The 23543-nt window shown below is 49.6% G+C and overlaps 1 protein-coding gene across 1 annotated transcript in view; it reads right to left on the reverse strand.

Annotated features, from left to right (window-relative positions):
* Window positions 1-23543, reverse strand: part of SLCO2B1 (solute carrier organic anion transporter family member 2B1) — a 63473-nt gene that overhangs the window by 34496 nt on the left and 5434 nt on the right. Inside the window, exons 2-6 of the mRNA XM_074860602.1 lie at window positions 14413-14516; window positions 3682-3819; window positions 3419-3581; window positions 1819-2046; window positions 639-737 (exon numbers count right to left, since the gene is read on the reverse strand). Of these exons, the coding sequence (XP_074716703.1) occupies window positions 639-737; window positions 1819-2046; window positions 3419-3581; window positions 3682-3819; window positions 14413-14493 (709 nt within the window). The 5' untranslated portion in view covers window positions 14494-14516. The remainder of the gene's footprint in view (window positions 1-638; window positions 738-1818; window positions 2047-3418; window positions 3582-3681; window positions 3820-14412; window positions 14517-23543) is intronic.

Raw genomic sequence — 23543 nt, forward strand, 5'->3', positions numbered from 1 at the left:
TCTTGTTCCTTTCTTACCTTATCCAGCATTTCTTTTCTATTTGTTTTTAACCTTCCTCCCATCCTACCCTCCCTCTGCTTCTTCATGTCTCAGGGTCCTGTACTTTTCTCTTATTTCTCCCCTTCATCTTTCTCTTTCAAGTTTCTCTCTGGGTTTTGCTCATCCTCCACATCCCCACTCCTCCCTGGTGCTGGCTGACGGCAAAATGCTCCTGCTGCTGTTGCTGGCAAATGGCAGAAAATTCATAAAAGAATTTAAATCAGGTCTGCTCTAAAAGCATAATGCAGATGGGCATCTCTGTAACCAGACCTGGCAGCAGCCCAGGAGTGAGGGAACCCCAGGTCTGAAGGATGATTAAAATACAGGATTCCAGCAGCCATGGGGCCAGGTTTAACCCTGCAGATGTGTGTGTGACACTGAGTTGGGTGGGAAAGACCCACTTATTCAGGCCATCCACCCAAGCACTGAGACCGGTCCCAAAGCATTCCCAGGTGATGGAAGTGATTTAACAGAGGAGGGAGCTGGCAAAGGGAACCAGCCCCTGCCCCACAGGTTGCACCTTGGGGGTTGGGATGGCTCAGAAAATGGGATGCAGGGTGAAGGGTGTTGGTTGGCTCTCCGAGGGCGCGTTCACTCACCTCCAGTGACTTTGTCAATGTCAACATAAAAACGCAGCATGGTGGAGCCCAGCATGAAGCCCACCCCCGGCCCGATGACGGTCACAGAGAACAGGATTCCTGCAGAGGGGTGAGAGCAGAGAGTGGCTCAGCCCTGCACGAAGGGACCCCAGGGGGCAGGGGAGGCCTTGAGGCAGGACCACGCTCAACCAGGGTCCACCACATCTGCCTCCAGCACGCGCTGTTTCCCTGGCAGCTTTCTTATCTCGCACCTCGCAAAGGATAACAACCCCACGCTTTCCAGGCTCCCTTCTCAGGAAAAGTTTTGCAAGACTCAGATCTTTCCTGCCACTTTTCTACAGCCTCCTAGAAATTGTGAAATACACCCAGGAACAAGATGTAACCCTTGGCATAAGATATCCAGGAAATGCAAAGGTTTTTTTACAAGATTAAGGAGATAAAAGTTACCAGCAAACTCTCCTATGTGAATTACTGACAAAAAAATTAAACGCATGTAAGATTCAACCCCTGTCTTACAGGTGATCCTTTCAAATATATTTCAGAGGTTTGGAGCATCTACCAGAGCAAAATTTGATGCAGTGCTTCCAGCTTCTTGACAGTAATGACCTATTCTTGAGCCACCTTTGCTGTCCCGTTCAGTTTGAAAGGTTGTCATAGATAACAGCTGGAAAAGGTCTACAAAGACCATCTTGTCCATCCTGGGACATCCCTTTTAGCCATGTACCCAAGCTGTTCTCCAGCACCCCCTCTGCTGAAGGACACTTTCCCACCTCCCAGACGGCTGCTCCTGCTTTTTTAGCTTCCTATAATTTTCCCTATATCTAAACTAATCTTTATTGCTGCATCCTAAGCCCATAGCTGCCTCCTGTGAACACAGAGATCAGATTATTCCTCTATACTTGTAGAAGTCTTTTTGGAGGTTATGTCCCTTTCCGGCTTATCACTCTTTGGTCAAAAATCCCAGCATCACCCCTAAATCATCTTTTCCAGGACTCCTGGACCATCCGCACTTTGTCGAAGCTTGAAGCAAATAAACTATTTTTGCAGAAACCCTCCCAGCACTGGGCAGAACAGAAGATCTATAGCAAGCTCTGCTCTCATTAATGCAAATTAGTACTGTCTGGCCTTGTTATCAACCTAATTCTGGTTTCTCCTCTTCCCACAGCAGCCCGAGCCTTACCCAAATAGAGGGGGGAGTTCCTCTCGCTGGCAAAGTCGTCGATGTAGGAGATCCCAAAGGGCTGAATGGGGACACCACCGATGCCCAGCAGTGCCTGGGCAATGAACATGACGAGAAGAACCTCATGGTTCTCCCTGGCAGCATGGGGGGTGCAGCCAGCATCGCTGAGGTTCCCCCAGGACCCCGGCACCCCAGGCTGGCACAGGTCTGTGGTGTTGCTGAACACACCTGCAATAACAAGGGGAGCAGGTCTAAGGAGCTCGGTCTGGAGATCAAAATTCTCTAAGATAGCAGCAAGGACATAGATATGCACTCAGTAGATGTCAGGTGAAAGAAAATGCAAAGTTCAGAGCTACTCTGCAGGTGTCCACAGCGAGATGGATGTGCATGCCACAAAAAGCCACCTCGATGGAAAAAGCAGAGCTGAGATCACTTCCAGGACCTTTGATAGATCATGCAATAAAGGTAAGTGAGTAAACTGCAGATTTTGTGAATAGCTAACCAGGAAATGAAAACTCATTTTACCCAGAAATAAATTACAAAGCTGCCTAAGTGAAAGTGCTGATTGTAGCACCCTCATCTTCCTTAAAATACTGGGGTAGGGGGTGGTGGTGTTTATAGCAGGATTTCCATGGTTATGCTCCAAATCATATGGAACTCGACAGAGGGCCACCTGCACCAGCCCTCCTGAAATGCATGGCTAATTGTTTCCAAGCTGTTGTTAGCACCTGACCCCTGTTTGCATCCATGAATTATTCACCTATTAAGTCTTCCTTTGGTGGCTGCAGCTGTGTGAACCAGCTGCGCTCTCTCTGATGAGCCAGAGAAAAGCTGTTTAGCTGAAAGACTTGCTGGAGCTCATGGCAGTATTTGAGAAGGTAATGAGAGTGGTTTTCTCCTTTCTTTTCTCATCCCTTCACATTCTTTCAGGGAGAAAAATCCCAAACCCACCCTGACCTGCTCCTCCATGAGTGATTTACAGCTGCACGTTTCTCACAGCAGGTTGATTTTCTGGTGGGGTCTAAAACCTCAAAACATTCCCTCAAAGACAGCTCAGCTAGACAGGGGAAGAGAGATGAGGTGCCCCACAAGCAGGAGAAGTTAGGTGTGAAACCAACGTTCCTTCACTGCAGACAACAGTATTTCACCCCCAAAGCCACCCCATTGGGTTGAGTCAAGCTCATTCCCGTACCTCATTTCCTTCCCGTAAAGGGCTTCAGCGTTTATGAGACCTTATCTTATCTAAATTGTGAAAATAAGAGAGCAGTTCATGGGCACGGGGACAACTTGGCTCAGCACACGGATGATGAGAGCCCTGCTACCCAGTGTTTGTCTGCTGCATGGATGTGCAGAAGACAAGGGGAATCAGAGGCACAGCCTGTGTTTTGGTGGTTTTTATGGGCTTTCCTGTGGTTCCAGCTGTCCCCTGGTTCTGCTTCCCACCATCAGCCATTGCCTCTTGGGACTGAGATGATTTCATCCTCATAAAATTAAAATTCCTAGAGGACAAACCTACAGCTTGCAACTTCCAACCCCTTGAGGGAAGGTAATTTCCTTTATCTGTCCCAAAAGGCACAAAATAAGTTCCTAGAGTACCTACTGGCAATGGACTGGTCGTACTCGTAGGGTCCAGTTATGAAGTGCGGGAGAGACATGAGGAATGCAGCCAAGGAGACAAGGATGGCACCGCAGCCGATGAAACGGGGTCTGTGCACTCGGCTCCCAAAGTAACTTATGAAGACGATCAGCAGCGTGTTCCCAACCTGCAGCAGCACACACAGACCAAGAGGTCTCACGAGGGAACGACAGGAGCATGGAGAAAGCGTTCACAGGGTAGACTAGGAGAAGCAAGCTGGTTTTTACCTCATTGAAGGAAGCGAGCAGCCCTGACGTCTGGCTGGAGAGGCCATATCGTCTCTCGATGGTTGAGATGGAGCTCTTCAGATAGCCAGAGACCAGGAGCTGGGAAAGCTGCAGGAACCCGTGGCAGAAAACAAAGAACTGCCAACACAAAAAGAGAGCATGATTACTGTGTGCTGCAACATAACAAACGGCATGTCCTACACAAAGGCACGATTATTGAACATGAACCTTTGACCATGAGCCTTTGAAATATTATCCCTGCTTCTGCCATCAGTGGTCTTCTGAAATCAGATCAATTAAATAGTCCTCTGCCAAAAATGACAATAGGGTTAGTACTTGCAAGGAGAGTGTCTTTTCTTCAGCTGAAAGTGGCTTTGGACAAACAGATCATTTCAGTTGGGATGCTGCTTGTTTGTGTTGGCCTCGATGCCAAGATCCAGCAGCAGAAGTGGGAGGTTGCACAACCTTCTCATTCCCATCTGGCCCGAGAGAGGCAGCCATCCCCAGTGCTGGCAGGAGCTCTTCTGGGATGGGAACCAGCCCTTCCAAACACAGCAACAAACAGCTTCTTTAGAGAAAGTCAGGGGACAGTCAGGGATAATAATTCAGACTTTCTGATTTCTTTTCCTTCTTGCGAAGCTGTGGATGTAAAGGGCATGTCTCCTTTGGGAAAATGTGATGGTGATTTTCTACTCCCAGAAGGAAACCTTGTCAAAGACCATCATCTCCCAGAAAATCAACTGACCTCATCTCCACCAGAGTTTGGGACGTACTGGTGCTCGGCTGCCCAGGTGAACGTGTGGCTCGAGCTGCCCCACTGAGAGCAGCATCCCTGCTCCTGCTCCTCACACAGGAGATTTGCAAGCGTCAAGGGAACTGTCCCAGGAGGGATGGAGACCACGTCCCCTTCATCCACAGGTCTGCAAAGTACCCAGCAAAGGAAAGTTGCTGGCAAGCAATCTCCTGCCCTGCTGCCACATGGCTCTCCGCAGGCATCCTTCCAGTCCCCAAATGAGTTAAAATAAACTAACCAACTCAAACTGTCGCATGCCCTAAGGAGAGGGACCACTCATCTCGCTGTAAGACAGGCTGAATATCCCTGGGTCCTTGCAGAGCTGCTGCCCTCAGCCTTGGATGCTGCCCAAAGCCACGAGGTGCTGCTTTTGGTAGATGTTTTCCCAGTTGCTGGCCAGAGCGGGGCATTTCCCTGGCTCTGCGTGTTTTGCAGCCAGCTCCCCTCAGGCGGCAGTCTCGCCTGGAGAAGCTGCTCAGCCTGGCTTGGATTTCTGCTGTGTCTCATTCTGACCCAGGGCTGAAGTGGGGTCACAGCCAAACTGGACTGCTCTGTAAGCAGAGAGACTCTTTACAGCCCAAAAAGGGAACAAGAGGATGGTCAAGCCCCCTCGGCTCCCTGAGAACTGGAGCACCAGGGTGTGGATACCACCACTAAAAGCGACGTGTTGACATCAGGCAAAGCAGGATGCAGTCCAGGACCTTTCTCCTTCCAGTCACCACTGAGGGGTGCAACCATGTTTGGACTAGGAAAAAGTCACCCAGCCAAAGGAAAACTTTCCCCGAGTCAACTTTGCTAAACCTCTTACCTTCCTGCATGACATGCTGGCTACATCCAGGCACTGTTCTCTGCCTGCATGAGGTCAGATGGAAATGTTGAAGCCAGACCCATTTTTTTCCAGGCATCCATAGCACACAGCCCAACGGGTCTGCAAATCCAGGACCTTCATGGCACGTTGGTTTACATCAGCTCAGCAGCTGCCCACTGCCACCCCACATTCCCTTCAGCACAGGAGGTCAAAACGGGTTGGAAATCTGCTCTTTTATTCTCCTCTATCTGGGCAGACTAAAGCACAGGAAGGACAAATGGCCCTGCAAAGGACTTGAAGTGGTTTGGTGTCAGCCCCAGGCAAGGACCCCAGTTCTCCTGGCTCCAGGGGCTGTTTGCCATCAGATCACAGTGCGTCTGGTGATCTGTCAGGAAAAGAAGGAACAGACTCATGGACTTCAGATCTGCTGGGGAGATACATGACCCTGTTTGTCTTTGGCTGCACACATGATGCTGCGTTTTGTCCTGCAGCAAAAATCACTTGTTTGCATTTCTGTATCTGATCAAGACATCTGGCTGTCTAACTTGTATGGTCTGGAAAGATGCTCTTCACGCCTGGAAGGAGAGACCATTACTGACACCAGCATGACCCTCAACCCTTGTAAACAGAGGGATAGATTTTCCTGAGCATAAGCTCAGCTCTGCTCGAGAGCCACAGTGCATGAATGCCTGAGCATCTCCAAGTTGCCAGAGGTCATACGGACACGCACACCAACATGCCCTTCTCCTGTTCCAGGACATCTCAGCAGGGCTAACCCTACAGACAAAGCTTCCTTTCATCTAAATCCTTCCCTGCCAGCAGAGTCTGCTTCTTCATACTCACAGCAAAAAGAGAGAGAAGCAGCAGACAGTGTTGTTAAGAAGGAAGGAAACACACTAAAATCAAATTATGCCTGCTTATCAGCTCCCAGGAAACAAACCTCCCAGCCTAGAACATCGCTTTCCACCCTCTCAAAGTACAGGCTGGGAATCCCGTCCACATGACAAGCCTAACACGGGCTTGAAAGAGGGGTGTGACACCAAGAGCCACAATTCAGGTCTCCTCCATTACAATGCATGGCTGCAAGCCTAGTTTTGGTTGAGCCCCAAAGGTTGAGTCTATACTTATCAATGAAACAGGCCGGGGGCCATTCTCTGTTGCCAAGGCTGGTGGGAATGGAAGAGCCTGCGTCCATCCCACCAAACTCACTGAGCCTTCAAAATAGGGTGGTTTCACCCAAAATGCTTGCCGGGAATGGTCTCCAGTCCTCAGCTCCCCAGTTTTTTGGGAAAGTAGTAGCTGGTCCAGGGCCAAGTCATGGAGTAGGTGATAATTCAGAGGTACAGCCAGATGAGCTGTAATGCTGAGGTCTGCTTGGGGTCTCAGTATGCAAAATGGCCCCTCCATCCTTGGAGGACCCGATGCGGGCATTGGTGTCAATGTGCCTAGCCATGCTACCCCAGCCTGTGCTGGGGTGAAGGTGCAGGGCAGGCTCGGGGATGTGCCCAGGAACACCACCATGCCCATCATAAGAGGGTTTTGGTTTTCTCCCAGCAAGCTGCTGCTTGCAGCTCTGGTCATCCAGACCAAACCCTACACTGGAAGAAGGATCAGGGCCTTTCTTCAGCCCACAGTCACCACCTATGTCCCCCCAGTCTGCTCGGGTTTGGGGGATGCACTCCACGCCACAGCCTGGAGGGCAGGACTTCAGGGGATGAACATCCAGAGTTGGAGTGCAGAGAGCTCCTTCGCTGAAATCTGCGGTGCCTTTTTTTAGGCTTATCTTTCCATTTTCTGGAGGAGACAAGCAGTATTGCAGGTCCTGGGGAACACAGAGAAGAGCCAAACCTGGGTCAGTGCAAGGCTCTGAGGAGCTCGTTGGAGGCAGGACATCCTGAGGGGATTAAGGAAACTGGAGGCGGAGGACGGGAGCCTGGGTAAAACCGGGTGCTGGTGGGGTTAGAGACAGCCCAGAAGAACCCTCAGGTAGGCACCGTGTCCCACTGAGGGAGTGGGGGCGGTGAAAGAGCTGCAAAGGCATCTGGCCACAGCAAACAACAGGATGAAACCAAGGGAAGGAAATCCCCACAGGCTGCCCAGCAGAGCTTCCTAAGATCAAGCTGTCGATAACAGTTTTTAATTAAACATTTCAATCTCTTTTCTTCAATGCATGCCTTTTTTAAAAACTAGTTCTAACAACCAAATACATTAGAGCAGCCAACATCTAACACTTCTGCACTTTGTGTGTTGAAAGAGCCTTGGTCTTTGCTCTTTCAAAAAAAACCTGGATACCCAGATGGTAACTGCACCAGTTGCTGCACAAAAGTTTTTAGACACAAGTCAGGACCCCAGAGCAAGCAGGGGAACATTTAGAAAGTCAAAATCAAGATGGAAATGGTTGAGAAGGAAGGAAAAAACAGGAATGTGAAGACCATTGCCTGCATTTTCTCCAGCTTCTGCAGTGATTCTAAGTCAATTGGTTCTGGGAAAATGTCACAGAAAAACTCGGCTTTTTGCAGGATCTGCCAGACTTTCTGTGCTTCCCTTTTCTCCATGATGGTGATTTATTTTCCTAAGGTAGCAAAGTGGGAGGTCTCGCAATTAAAGCTCTGCAAGGCCAAGTCTACTTCTTGCTCCTCAGGGGGACATTGTGGGCAACCACCCTAACCACGGGGCATTCTTAGGCTGGGGAATATTTTAATGAGTGAGAAGTAGAGAGATGGTAATTCCTAGTGTGTGATTTCCAGTTTGCCCCATTGTAGCTGTGATGATGGTGGCGGGTGGTCAAGGCCCAGCAGTGTGTCTATCATGGGGCTCCTCTGGGACCTCCCGTGATATTTGGTGCAGGGCTTGACTCCATGTAGACTCAGAAGCCACTCTTCACCTTTCTCAGCTAGACCTGGGAAACAGCCCATGCCACAGGGCACGGCAGACCCTCTGCATCCTCTTTCTGTGCCGTCTAGTTTCTTTTCCCAAGGACTTGAGGCTGGAGTCCCTCCACGCCTGGACTTGGGACTGGTGGGATCAGCCAGCCTGGGTCTGATGGGCTACCCCAGCAGCAGGAGAAGATCAGAAGATGACCTGGGCCTGCAGACACCACCCTTTTCCCAAGATCTGGGCCCTGACAGCAGGACATACCCACAGAAAGACAGGAGCAGCCCCAGAGCTGGGTGGTCCCAGAAGGAAGCCCAGCTGTCTGGCACCTCTTTTCCATTATGGGCCAAGCCACGCTCACATCCTTTCCCCTCTACATCAGTAGAATTAAAACAACTCGGAGAATCCAAACGAGCACTTGCGTAGGCTGAGGAGGAAGGAAGGGAGAGGTTTTCTAATGGATTTTTTTTTTAATAAACATCCGTGAAGCATTATCAGAAGAGCCTGCTCAGGCTCTATGTTGGGATAACACCAGACATCGCACTAGACCAGGGGCAGAGGGTCCTTGGTACTGATGTACCCCTGCCAAAAACAACCCCCTTGCAGTGCCAGGGTGCAGAGCAACCTTACTCCTTCAGAGATGTGCCACTGCTGCTTTCCACCACCAGTGAGGCATGGAGAGTGCCCAAGACATTTCCCAGTGCCCCAGAGGGAAGAGCAGCATCCTCACCAGGTTGTTGGTGAGATGCCCTCACCCACAGGCAGCGACATCCCAACTCAATGTCTACACCCTCCACAAACCAGCAGTGGGATGAGAGCGTCTCCACTCTGTGACACGCTGAACGAGGAGTTTCTCTGCAATCGCACACTCTCAGAGGAGGTCATGGATTTTCTGCTTTTATCTGTATTTTTGAATATATTTTTGCAGGCTTTGCTCTCCTAAGCCTTACATTGTGTCAGGGAGGTATTGCTGCTCCCACTCCACACGTGTGAGAGAACAGAGAAACGGACTCAGTTCTAAGCAGCCAATAAATTGCAGAACTGGGGATTAAACACCAACATCTCCTCCCTCGGTGGTCTGGAAAAAACTTCTTACAAAGCTTCCATTGTATTTCTAGTGTTGATCATGCAGTTTGGCAACAAATCCTCCATGTAAGGGCACTGAAAGCCGCACACACAGTCTTGCCCCAGTTGTCACAGGGAAGTCCCTATCACGCTGTTTCCATGGGTTTGGGAGACTTTTGTTGCTATTTTAAGAAAAGGTTTTGTGCCTTGGCACGTGATAAAATCCCGTGCGCTGGGCTGTGCTTACAGAGAGGAGAAAATAAGTCTGGGAGGAATCAGCTTGTTCTAGTTTAATTGAAACCAGTTGCATGTAAGTGGGTACAAGTCCCTGCCACTGCACAGATCCTATTGTAATAAAGGCATGGGGTAGGAACAGCTCTAGTTTGTTCTTGAACTACAGCACAGAGCAGAAAGTATCAAGGGCTGGAGCTCCCACAGAGGGTGAATGCCCTCAGCCAGCTCCTCGATAGCTTTAGGAAGTGGGAACATGCACACCATCCCTTGAGGAGGGGTGTTGGAGCCACAGCTGTGTCTGCAAATGAACCTGGAAGCCACCTCTGGGGCATGAAGGTCTTCAGGCACATCCTCGAGGTGAAGGATGGCAACAAGCAAGGTCTAGCAGGGATGGGAAACACATGTCTTTGGGACCATGGCATCCCCCTGGGGCCGTTCACCTTCCCACGCGTGTCCCTACCAGGAGGGGTTTCACCCATCTCGTCAACGGCACGATGCCTGAAAACATGTGCACCTCAAACAACCCAGCAGGGACCCCATGAGCAACCACAGCCTTCAGATGTCCAACTGGCCTTTCAGGTCTTCCAGATATCCCAGTTTTATTGGACAAAATCTCTTTATATTGACTACAACGGATTATGCTTTACTGCCCAGTGAGTCATCACTCTCAGTCTGATTCCTCTTCATCTGCAGGTGAACTGTTGCCATAACACACGTAATCTTTCAGAAAAAATGTCTCCTTCTATAGCAGTCTCCATCATAGGATCCCAAACTTCTCCTCCACATCTTTGCAAAGCCCTGCAGGGAGGCGGCTCTTTGGCAAGACTGCACTTCCCGGACTTGTGTGTCCAGCATGGGATGCTTAATGCTCCTTGAAACCAAGACAAGATGTTGGACTTTAAGGGATGCAGCAGCAAAGATGATTTAATCTGCTCTGAGGGACTGTAGGAATTCATGCCAGGTATCTCTAAAGGCTCAGGGACCATCAGTCCCAGGAGCGTTCCCCAGAAGGACGGCTTTGAGTTATGCCTCTCAGTTGCATTTTGACACGTGGCAATTAGTTTTCATGATGCACTCTCTCTGGATATATATATAAAAATTGCAGCGCTGTGATTTTTGGTCCTTCAGCCACTTCAAACACATAAACCACATTGTGCAATAGCTTTGTGTTTCTGCAAGAATCACTCAAACCCTAGTCTTGAAGTTATGTTTTCGGAGGGAAGTCATTTAGAAACCGGACAGGGTGACCTAACTTCTTGAAAGAAAAAAAACCCAACAAAACAACAAAAAAAACCCCAGATCTTGGGAAAACATCCTGTGCTGAGTATAACTGTGTCTTTTGGTGACATGCATGGTCACGCCACCTCTGGCTTAGGGGTAAAAACAAGTCCTTCAGCAGTTTAATGAGAATCATACAATTGGAAGAGAGGATTTGCTCTCTTGGCCACGGGCTGCAGCCAGGATAACGCCTGGCAATGGCTTCAACGAGGTTGATGCCAGCCTGCTGGGATTGCAATCATCCCTGCAGCCTCCTGCAAGGCTGCTCTGACCTGGATGGATTCATCAGGTTTCCCTGCTGAGCTTTCCAAGCAGAAACCCAACAGTAGGGTGTCCATCAGGACAGAACTGGTCTCCACCAAAATCCCTCACTGTCTGTCCTTCTCTGGGTGGGTTCCAGCTGTGAAGAATATGGTGGTGATTTGTGTTAAAAAAAAATATATATATAGTGACTTTAATATGAGGAGCAGGTGTGCTGCTGGTGTTGTACCATGTACATAAGTTAAAGGAGATTTACTGTGGTTTTGTTGTTAAAATGATTCGGAGTTCTTCTTCTGTAAACACAGACTCCTATGGACTGCTATTGCGCAATGGAAAAGTACTGGAGGGACCCTGTCAGAAGCCCCCGGCAACACCAGAAAGACCCAGGAAAGTTCGACTCTACCACGCATGTGTGGACTGGGGAAGGTTCGAGAAACACTATTGCGCTTGAACAGCCTGGAGGTGAAAACTTTTTGGGGAGAATGATGCCCATTTTGTGAATATGCATGAGGGTAGACTATGAGGAGGGTGGCACAGCTGCACCTGGTGTGCGTCGGTGCGGAGCAGAAAGCCCCCTGCTCCCCGGCGTACCAAGCTTGTTCTTATTGCAATAAATTTATAAAACTATTTTCTGGTTCTGCCTCTGCATTTATAACACAGGGACCCTTCAGAAAGCCATAAGCTCCAGCAGACATGGGCAGTTCAGAGCTGCCCATTGCCCGACCCAGGTCTGGCCTGCAACACTCCCCGCCAAGCGTTTCCTCTACCTCTACCTTCACAGATACCTTGGCTCAGCAAAATAAATATTGATTCTGCTCCCAGACCTGAGCTGACATTGCACCTCAGCAGCTTTAATCTTTGAAGTTTCAAACCCCTTTCAAATATCTCCACAAGGAAGAATCAGTGGGACTTTACTTTTAAAGATAATCTTGTTGGTAAATAAAAAAAAAAAAAAAAAACAAACCAAAAAAAACCAACAAAAAAACCCAGCTGAATGGACTGAAAAGAGGATTGAGGGAGAAACCTCAGGACTGTATGGCACCGAGCTCTCCCCTCTCCTGTGCCTCCAGCCTCTGCAGCTCTGGTAACCCTCTGCCTCAGTGACTTCTGAGTTCATTTGCCCTCTGTCACAAAGGATGAGGGTGATTAAATTCACCAGCATTTGTAAAAAAAAAAAAACAAACAAAACTCAAAATCTTCCCCACAAAAGTGACAGAGAAATCTTAAGACCTTAACACTGGCTGTCACCTTTTTTTCCACAGCCTGGTGAGACTCTCTAACGAGACAGGTAATTCGCTTCCAGCTACACTGAATGTAGCAATAAATTGATGATAATGCTATGGTTACTGATAAATTGCAACTATTCAGCCAAAAAAAACCAAATCTGATGGTGCAGGACAGAGGGAGCCACCCCAGGTGCAGCCCATGGTTCTGCAAAGAGCTTCTCAAACATTCAGCCGAAGCGAGGTTTATATGACTGGCTCTGGCTTATGTTAAAATTAAATGAAAAGACAACAGAAAGAATGAGGAATCTGACCTCCCATCTTACCAAGCCACTACCAACTCTCCTGAGGAAATGAAACCACCATTTCCCGCACACGCTTGCAGTGACATGCTAAGAGAAGCTCGTGTTAAATCACGTATGTGCATACTGCATGTGTACGGAGAAAATCCCCAAACCTGTGGCTGCATAATAACAGAAAAAAGCATTTTCCATCTTGTTCTCCGTTTATTCACCCAGCAGTTTTTGATTTCTCCCACATCGGACCACCTTTGGCTCCCCGAGACGTCTGTCTCCAGCTCCCACCTTGCAGCAGTCTGTTCCCACAGCAAAACACTCTGTACCTGTCATCTCTGTTTAAACAAGAGCATCTTGAAAGTTGATGTTCACAAGCCAAACGATACGCTCCGTTGAACAATTGTCATCCAGCTAGACCAACAGCTGGCTTAGTTTTAGTTTCCTGCTTCCTTCTGATGTGTGAGAACAGAGCACAAACCTCCCGAAATGTCCTTTTTGTAGAAAAGAAGATGGAAATATGAACGTGATTCTGATGCAAGCTGAGCACTCGCTCTTCCCGACATCACTGTGGTCAACGCTGATTATTATTTCCACTTTGCAAATGCTTGTCTTATCTAAATGTTTGCACCTTGTCTTCGTTTGAGTGGTGCTACACTTCTCCAAAAGTACCTTGCAGCAGACCACCAGTTGCACGAGTGGTGTGATCATCATCATTACACGGGGTTTTTTAAAAAAGCCATTAGCACTATACGAAGAGAAAGGGATTCCCCACCACCTCTGTAACCCAGGATCCTCTGCAAACAACTGAGAATGCAAATAAGGAGCTGAGGAGCCCCCCTGGCACCGACAGAGACGCAGGTAGGAAGCAAGAGGCCATGCGTGTCTGCAGGCAAGCTCAAGACCAATGTGCTAATCCCAAACAGGCAGCACTGGCCCCACCACCAGAAGATCTCAGCTTCTACTGCATCCAGTCTCACGCTTCTTCCTAGCTTTGATAAGGGGAGAAAAAAGGACCTTCGCCCAGTGTTTCCCATGGCTCAGTGGTTTGGGTGCCCCAGGACAGAGGGAACGTGGCTTCATGCCTATGTTAGCAAGTCGAGCTGGTCCTCTGCCTTCCCTGGGCAGCCATCAGACCGCCGTGCAGAAGTGACCACCACCCCCTGCCATTCCCACCACAACCAACTTCTGGGGCTTCTCCAAAGGGCTTCATGAAGTCCACCCGTCTGGCTGCCTGCACCGGACCTGGCAGAGCTCTGGGGTGGAGGTGTGGAGGAACCACCTCCCTGCCCGGCCCCAGACACGCAACAGCAAAACAAGGAAGAGCCGGGTGAACTTCCATTGGGGTCAGGCAGCACTGCAGGGCAGCGGACCTGAATCATCGCTTAGGACATATGTTTTCAGTGAATAAATTCAAGCAAAGGCAGGGTTTAAGTCAACTATTCCTTGCCTAGATGAGGACTAATACCCAAAGCTTTGCAGGCTGCTCTGTGCTAAGCCCCAAGAGCGAGCATCGATTCCCCCTTTCCTCCACTGTTGCTGCCCCCGTTACATACATGCATTTATCATGGATATCATAGAAAAATTATTTCCATGAAGACCAAGGCTCATGGCTGCTTTGAGATCTGGGATTTGTTTCTTCTAAGTGTTTGCTTTGTGGTCTGGGAGTTTCACTGACAGAAGTTAAATACACCAGAAGCTGAAAGTTAAACCTGCATTGCAACATCGCTGTCCCGCTGCTTGCCTTTGGACGGAGGTGGCTGCACATCCGGTGGCATTTCTGCCATTTTCCAAACACGTTTGGCAAACAGAAATCCTATCAGTGCCTTCTGCAGAAAGCTAAACTCCTCTTTACCAGGCCAGTAATCTAAGGGGGGATTAGAGAAAGCAGGAGGCATTTACCTTGATACTGAGAAATGGGTTCCTGCAGAGTGTTTTCTGGGACCGATCCGGGTAGCTGCTCTTCGTAGCGGTACTTGTCATTCTGTCAGGTCTGCTTTATCCACCTGCCAAAATAAATCATTCAGCACAATGCTAAGTTGCTCTGCCTGAATTCGCCTTGCCTAGCGCAGCAAAATCCTGTCATGCTTTGCAAACACCCACGCGTCGTTGTAAGCAATTATTAATTATTTGTGTTTTTCACTTGCTCTTTAGCACTTTGCTTCTGCAAAGCAGCAAAGCAGCATGCAAAACACTAGCATGCTAATCACCAGAGCACCTGAGAGGTTAAAAATTATCAACTATTTCATTTCAAAACAACAAAGTACTGCTGGGCAGGGATCCCAGTATTTCCAAATTCCAGCCATACCAGAGCATAACTGGGGCTAAGGCTGTTCAACGTAATCAAGGACAATATCATTTAAACATTATCTGGGTGATTGATGTTTAACATCCTTATCAGTGACCTGGGCAATGGGGCAAAGTGCACCCCCAGTCAGTTGGCAGGAGATACAAGACTGGGAGGACCAACTGACACAGTGATGGTTGTGCTTCCATCCAGAGGGACCTCAACAGGCTGGAGAAATGAGCATCCTGAGGGACCTCAATGGGCTGGAGAAATGAGCATCCAGGGGGACCTCAACAGACTGGAGAAATGAGCATCCAGGGGGACCTCAACAGGCTGGAGAAATGAGCATCCAGGGGGACCTCAACGGGCTGGAGAAATGAACATCCCAAAGGACCTCAACAGGCTGGAGAAAGGGGCATCCTGAGGGACCTCAACAGGCTGGAGAACCTCATGAACTTCAGCCAGGAGAAGTGCAAAGTCCTGCCCCTGGGGAGGACCAACCCCAAGCACCAGCACATTCTGGCTCTGCAGAGAAGGACCTGGGGTTGAACGTGAGCCAGCAACACTCCCTCACAGCAAGGAAAGCCAGCTGGGCTGCATTAGGAGTGTTGCCACCATCTCCAGAGGTCACTTCCAACCTCAGCCATTCTGTGATCCTGTAAAAATCATTTCACAGAACCACAGAATCACAGAATTTCAATACCCATAGGAGGAAGGTGGGCAATTTTTACTGTCTCAAGGTATGGGACTCTAATTGCTCTCATCAACCCCTTCAGACCTTTGAATCACACAAGATATCTCGGCTTCTTTTTGTCTGGTATCAACCACATGCCTAGATCAACCGTGTCAATTAATAAACATATTAACAAGCAATTAATCTCCAGACCTCCCCTAATTCCACCCTGAACCCCAGCCACAAGGTGCATCCCAGGGTCTTCTTCATACAGTGCCTGGGGCAGGCTCTAGTCTCCACTGTGCTGGTGCAAATCTCATTGAGCCTTGTTCTCCTTCTCATGGTAGTACAGCTCCACAAACCCCAGAGCAGCTCCTCTGACTTAGTTAGACAGAACCTTGTTAGTCTAACCTTGGTTAGACCAGGATCCAGCCTCTGCATTATCTATTGCACTATATTAAGCTGCCTTAACTTTCTAGGTATGTCTGCAATATCCATTACATGGTGATGTTGTAGTTGAAGGTCAATGCTATGGAGTGAGAAAAATACCTGCAGTACTGAAGAGACGGGAAAAGGGGTGAGAGGTAAAACCCAGCCGAGCATTAGCCCAGCCCTTGAACGGTGCTGGAGCAGTCTTGGGCCAAGTGTGAGGGATCTGCCCAGACATGAAGGTCCCCCCAAGGCAAGGCCAAGCTCACCAGCTGTGGCTGAGGTCACACTTGCTGCTATACGTCATCATAGAATGTAACTGGTTTCAGCTGCGTTGTACTGGTCGCACTGGGGCGTGACATGCAGAACTGCGCATATGAGATCAAGCACCTTTGGAGATGCTGGCTGGCCAAATCGCCTTCCCGAGAGCAGGCTACAGACAACCATTGCTCTGCCTAAATAAGGGTGGGTTTTGGAGCTCCTGCCTGCAGGAGGTGGGCTCAGCAAGTCCTTCTCCATCCCTCCATACACTGGGTCTCCAAGGGATTAATGTCCTCCTTCCCTGCCTCTCTTTTTCACCTGCACCTCCCCTGGAAGAATCCTTCCACGCTTGCTTCCTGGCTCCCAACCACCACCTAAATTTAACCACACAAAGAAATGTAAATCCATGGGAAGCCACCATCCCCCTCCTTGCACCGCTCACCGCTTTCCCTTCAGACCTGCGCTCCCTCCTCTCCTCTCACCGGCTACATCTGTGGAGTGAATGATGTGCAGGAGGATGATGTCTTTGTTGGGTTTTTAGTACGCAGACTTCCTGCTCAGGAAGCTGTATTGTTTGGAGGCATGTTAAACCCATTAGGCTTTAGCTTGTTGTTCATACACTCTAATAGATGTTTCCATCTCAGCGGCATCTGCAAGCTCTACAGCAAATGGGGTGAAAGGCTTTACATTATTATTTTGCGTAATTCTATTTCCCCCATGATGAGAGGCAAAGGAGCAAGTACCGTAGCCTCAAACAAATTAACAAATGTACGGGTTGATGTAAATTCTAGAAAGAGGAGCCTGTCTTAACTGTGGTGTTTATACAACCCTTAAGTGCAGTGCACAGGAGAAATAAATTCAAGAGGGGGACCTGCACACCGCTGAGTTACAAGCTCCATGGCATCCTCTGCAAAAAGCAATTGCCGCCCTCAGCCCCATTTCAAGAGACGAGATATTGCTACAACAAAATACAGGACGGGATCAATAAAGTAAATTCGATCGTAAATTAAAGCATCCATGAAAAGCTCCCCTTAACCCCTGGAGGGTTAAGCAGTGCAGGAACAAAAGCACCTGCCTGTCTCCGGACCATGGCATCCAATATTGTCTGTCTCTGGGAGCAGCACTGTGATGAATTATTTACAGCTACTGAGTTTGCTGCTGGAGCCTCTTGAAAGTCCAGGAGTGACACAGAGGAAAGAAAAAGGGTGCCAGGGTAGCAAGAGAGGAAACTAAAAGGAGTCTGAGCCTGGTTTTCTGAGCATGGGCATGTTCATGGAGCTGGTAACCACTGTAGGCTTAATGACCTTCTTTTCCTGGTTATCTCTATTAACGTCCTTGCTAGCCCTACTCACAAAAAATGCACTTAATTAGACCTGCAAACAACAAATGCTGTGGTTTGTAGGAGTATTTTGGTCGCCCTGCTCACCCTTTCCAGGCCCTCCATTAATTGTGTGCAGCCTTTAACCCTTCAGGGTGTCCAGGAAGCTGCTACACCCAGAATCAGTCCAACCTCTTCCCTAACCAGCTTTCGTAGTCTTCTTGTTAGTAGGAAATGGTAGGAAGCACTGGTAGAAATGTTTCCACTAATCCCTGCCCCAGCAGGGTGTAAAAGCCCCTCACCCTTTGCCATGCTCCATAATCACCCCAAATTTCCCACATCACTATGGAAGAACTCGATTCTTCTTTCTCCAGGGGTGTCCTTAAGGACAACCTGCATCATCTGTCAGCAGCCGGTGGCCAAGGATGCACAGCCCCGTCCGACTCCAGCCCACCCCACACACCTTCATCTCGCCTTCGGCGAGGTTTCCTACGTCCGTTGCAGTATTTCCTGGGAGTGTGCATTGCCTGTGAAAGAGGGAGGGTTGGTGCGAGTCCAAGAGACCCGAGGGGAAACACTCGGCAGAGATCTGAAATGCTGCAGAGGGTGCCAGCAGTTAAAAATGAGAATAACCTGAGATACCGTTCATCCACAACGCTTCTTTAGGAATAAAATGAAGCAGAGAAGTACTTTGATGCAGCACAAAGGACAATGAGCAGACCAAATTAAAAGGCAGGTAAGGCTTAACTGATATAAAAAAAAAAAAAAATGAAATGCATGAAGACAGCAGCGTGCTAAGGCCAGTCTAATTCTTGTTTCCTTCGACTGGATCGAGCCCAGCCATGCCAGCACCCTCTGGGGATGGCACTTGCTTGGTGAGAGCCATGTTTTTCTCCTAGTGGATGGACATCTCCAGATGCAAAGAAAGATTATTTTTGATTAATGCAATTTCTCCTAAGTAAGGTCAAGAGGTCTCACTGAATCCACTTCTCTGCAGGAAGGAAGCAGAGCGGGTGCTGCAGGATTAGTGCTGCAGGCTGGGTACAGCATGGGAAGGAGGCAGAAAGGAGGGATGAGGCAGCAAATACCAGAAGATTTACCTGCATCAGAGTAAGGGGAGAGGCAAGCAAAATGGGACTGGTGTGGGGATTTTCCTGTCTCAGGTCTGCAGCTCCCTGATGGCCCAAGCCCCCTCCAGCTCCCCAGGAAGAGGATGCAGAGTGGGAATTGCTATTCCTGCCTTGCTCCAGGCATCCCAGCACGTTCGCTGTGGTACCCGTGGAGCATGCAGGGGCCACGCCAGCACAATGGGAAAAGGGGAGAAATAGGCAATCCCGGAGTGCCACCTGTAAGGAACTGAAGGAATTAATGCCTCAAGCATTCATCCATACAGAAAACCTCAAGGACAAGCTGTGGCCTTTGTGATTAGTCTAAGGAAGGTCACCCAAGGAAGCGCTGAGTGTATGGAAGGATGCACCCCCCTCCCTTGCTGTGGCATTAACAAAGTCCTTAGATAAGCCTCAAAGGGGGGAAACTGGACCAGGGTACCGCTAATCACTGGCTCTATTGTGCAAGCCAGACCCCATGCCTGCCTTGCTGATGACTTCGCACCTTCGCCATTGAAGAGGTGACAAGAACTGATAAGAGGTGAGCATTTCTGCTCCAAGAGCAGGATGACTGCTCAAGCAGCATGAGGGCAGCAAAAATCTGTGGGAACAGAGGAAAAGCCAAAGGTGGGCAGTGTGAGTACGACCACAATTGGACAAGGGGTGGTGCATCCCATTTCCCCCTCAATGCATGTGCAGAACCCCTGCTCCACCTTTTTCCTTGTCTCTCATGGAAATGAGTTTGTGGAATACCTGTCCCTCCTCATCTAGTATGCTAATCAGCTGATGAGTTTAAAAGGCGACAGAAACAGCTGGGTGTGCACCCACCACCCAAGATTACTGGACCTGAGACAACCCTGGATCCAGGGGCAGTGATCTGTATTTCTTTGACTCTCTTTCTCTCCTTTCTTTTTCTTTCCTTTCCTTTATTTTCTTTCTTATAGATTTATAAAAAGACACATTGCTTACTATCCTTTTCCAAGTTTTAGTTGTTTTCTACTGCAAGTAAAACATTTAAACTGGTTGTTTGGTGTCATTTCACCTTAATTTAACCTGAGGAGATCACAGAACAGTTGTGACTCTCTGGGCTCCCAGTCTGGGTCATGACACCACCCCTTGATTTCAGAAAGCCTGACCCAAACCTGCTCCTAGACCAGCCTTGCAGGGTCAGGCCCAACAGCACCTGCTCCCAACCTCGAGTCCAGAGAAAGTTGTTTCCCCTCTTTGTGCCTCAGTTTCCCCAAGAACAAGCCAGGGAATAGATACCGCCCGCCTCTATGCAGTGTTTGGGGAGCAGTGGATAAACTGGGACAGGCAAAGGCTGTGGGTTGCAATAGTGGGGGCTGACAGCACAGCAGGTGCTGTTCCCTGGTCGTGCCGGGGAGGAAAGGGTGCTGCAAAGAGCCTTGTTTACTCCTCCCTACAACTTCTGCACCCTGCACCCAGCTGTGCCCACGAAGGAACTTTGTCCTCAACAACAAAGCACGAGGTGAGATGCTGCTACAAGAGCTTGGACTTTCTAACAGCTTCCACAGCATCCCTCCAGCCGAGCATCTGCTCGGTGCCAAACCACCTCATCCAGCTCAAAACCACCAGGAGGGTGTCGGGCCAAGGTTACCCCACACGCAGTGGGAGTTTTAAGCCAAGCAACAAAACGTTGCCTTTGGTTTTCAGGGAGCTGTGACGGGGGCAGCTTCGGTGCCTCTTACAGCTGCAGGAGGTGAGTAAGCTCCTTCCCAGAAAAGCATTTTGCAAGGGCTTTTTATTTTTGCAAGCAATGATACCGCATCTGCAGCATCGCAAGGAAGGAACTAACCCTGGGTCTGCAAGGCCAGGCTCTTGCAGACCTCGTGAATGCAGGAGGCCAGCACCCTTTACAAAGGCAAGCCCAAAGTGGCCATCCCACTTGTTTTAATTAGCTACCCGAGAGCAATTAGGCTGTATTTGCACAACATACCATGATTATACATTGTGCTTAATGAGTCTGCTCTTTGTGAGCTGGGGAACTCTGTCTAGAGGGTTGGGGTGGTTGAAGAACCAGGCTGTGGCCAACGGCCACGGGCAAATCCCTGCCTGCAGGAGTGAGGGCAGAGCTGCCTTCATCCCCCCTCCTTCCCGAGCCCCCTCCAGCCAACCCCAGAGACACGGTTTCTGCACGTTGGTCTATTGGCACTGCTGATGGGCCCTTTCTGCAAAGCTGGAGGAGATGCCACGTCTTGACTTCAGCCCTCAGCTCCCAGCAAGTTGTTAATCAGGACATGGCAGCTCCTGGAAGCCTGCTTGGCGAGCTGATGGCCTCCTGGTCACTGAAGGGATGAGTTTACCCCGTACATGGATAGGAAGGGACCTCTGAGAAACACAGTGGTGGGGCAAGGAGTGATGGCAAAGACATGTTTCTCCTTGAACCCCTCCCAGTGGGGGTCTCCTCCTCCTGGGGTGGTCTTCACCATGGATAGCAAGCAGAGACAAGGCAGCCAGCAGCTGCTCCCCGTCACACCTTCCCCTCTCGCTAGCCTGGTGCTGCAGTTCTGCTCTGAGAAACCCCTCTGAACATCTGCATCCAAACACTTCACTATTCAACCTCCCTTCCCCTCCTCGACCACGAGGAGTGAAGCCCCACGGCAAAGCAGCTGCTGCAGCCAGCCCTGGCATTTCAGCACTTGTGTGCAGCTATATCCATCAGCGCCGACACAGCTATATTCATTTACACACATCATCAGAGGGGAGAGGTGTTATCTCAGCCCAGCGAGGTATTCCTGACGCCAAACTCTGCTCTGCTGGAGCTCTCAACACTGTGTTTCACCTTTTCTCCCCCAAATCACAGGAGCATGACATTCATTTGCTAGGGAGACACAGCCACCGAGAGACTGGTGTCGAGTGAGACGCGGGGTGACAGGCAGAGGTGGCAGGATCTGTGACCGCAAGCGGTGTCACTGACCCTGGCACAAAGCCCTTTAACGCCAGCGCTGCACCCTGATGAAGCAGAAAATTGCTTCCTTCTATGCCTGCAAGTAAACTCTCAAGCAAAATTGCTTCTCCCATAAAACTCAGAGGGACTTTCTGTGCTCAACAGCGGTGCTTAAGAGTCTTAGCGAGGAGTGCGGGCGGCCAGGTTTCACCGAGCGTGACCGATGTTTTCAGTGCAGGGCATCGGTGGAGTGGCTCCTGCAGCAGGACCCCAGCCTGCAGCTACCAAGCACCCGTGGGATTTACTCACACACTTCAGGGAAGATGATGGATGGATGCTCATTCAGAGAGCAAAGGAGCCTGATGCTGCAGATCCACCAGCTGGTATCATTCCTTCAACTACGGATGAAGGATTTGTCCTCAGAGCCCTGCTTTTTCCACATTCCTGTCCTGGGTCACAGCATCCCTTGGGAAGGCAGAGCCTCGCACAACAAGCCCCGGGTGTTGTGGGTACAAGGAGCTGAGCTGGGACGTGCCAGCAGGTCAGTCCCACACCAACCGATGCCACCAGGCTACAATAAAATATTGCCATTAATTACAGCCTTGCTTGCCTGACATCTCATCATGCTCCCAGGAGACACCGACCTGCAAAGTGGCAAAGCAAGGGGGCTACAATTTGGGGAATAACCCACATACGTACAGAGCTTGGCCAAATAATCTCCTGAACCTTTGCAGCACAGATTAAGATGCTCCACTTGTCCCCAAACTGTCCCTCCTTTGACACCAGGGCAGCAGAAGTACCCCAAAACCTCCCAGTTTCTCTGGAACTTGCGCAATGGTCCTGGGTGCGATAGCAGGGGACCGGGCTTGGTGACACCAGAGTCTTGTCCCATTCCCGAGGACATAAATCTATCGCAACGCCTTTATTAATAGCAGTGCAGCTCCTGTTAGCTGAACAAGGAAAATCACGCGCTGGGCTCAGCAGAGCTTGAGTAAATAACGGCAAATGTAACACAGCAAATTAAATCCCAGCAGGGGAGACAAAATGCCAGCAAATATCCCGTAATCTGTCTTCCTCCTGCTGAATTTCTAGATAATTCACATTCACCAGCGGTAAAACTGGAACAGTGTATGTGTATTTATGAGCATGCCTGTGTGAAATGGGAAGCTGGTTTGGAAAATGTGGGTGCAAAGATGATTTATAATCCAACAGAAGGAAAAGACAGCGTATACAGATCATTCCCTCCCTGGAAAAAGACTGAGAAATAAAAGGGATGTGTAGATGTGCCCAAAAGCTGGTTCCATCTAGCACCAACTGGCAAAAAGAAAGTGAAAATGAGATCAGCTCAGCTCGGTGACTCTTTGTAATGAGAAAAGTGTCAGGGATGACACATCCCAGAAACCTCATAAGAATCTAAACAAAAGGAAATCTGTTACTGAGATTTTAAAAGATTAGAAGAAAGAGAAAAACTGATGTTGAAACCCATGAACCACCACCACGGGTGATGAAGGAGAGGCACCAGCCCTGCCCCAGCGTGGGACAGAACCGGCTGCTCTCTGGAGGTCCCTGCCAGCCCTGACCCCCTCTGACTTGGGAAGGATGAAGCCTTCCTCCCCATCTTTGTGATGAGGTCTCACAGAGCTCCCTGCCCTCCTCGGCACATCCTGCCAGATGCTGGAGCCCTTCTTGGAGGGGCCCTCACCTGCTCCAGTACTGCAAGATGCGGTGAAGGGGTTGGAGCTCACCTGGCAGTACGAAACAGAGATGGGAACTCTCACACCGTCCCCAGTGGAGATGAGGCACTGCAAAAGGGTGACGTGGAGGAGCTGGAGCTGCGGATGCCGTCATGCAGCTGTGGAGTTCGCCTGACCCTACATCTGCACTGGGGACATCTGCCCCTGAAGCACCTCCTGCACTACACTTGTGGTCAACCATTGCTTCCATGGCCCACCCCAACCCAACGTGGCCATCAAAAGAAGCACGACAGCCAGTCACATCCTCACGGTGTATTTGCTAACGGCAAAGGCAACAACATACTCAGCCTGGGGACA

Source organism: Strix uralensis, chromosome 2, assembly GCF_047716275.1.
Source record: "Strix uralensis isolate ZFMK-TIS-50842 chromosome 2, bStrUra1, whole genome shotgun sequence".
In the NCBI taxonomy this organism is placed as follows: domain Eukaryota; kingdom Metazoa; phylum Chordata; class Aves; order Strigiformes; family Strigidae; genus Strix; species Strix uralensis.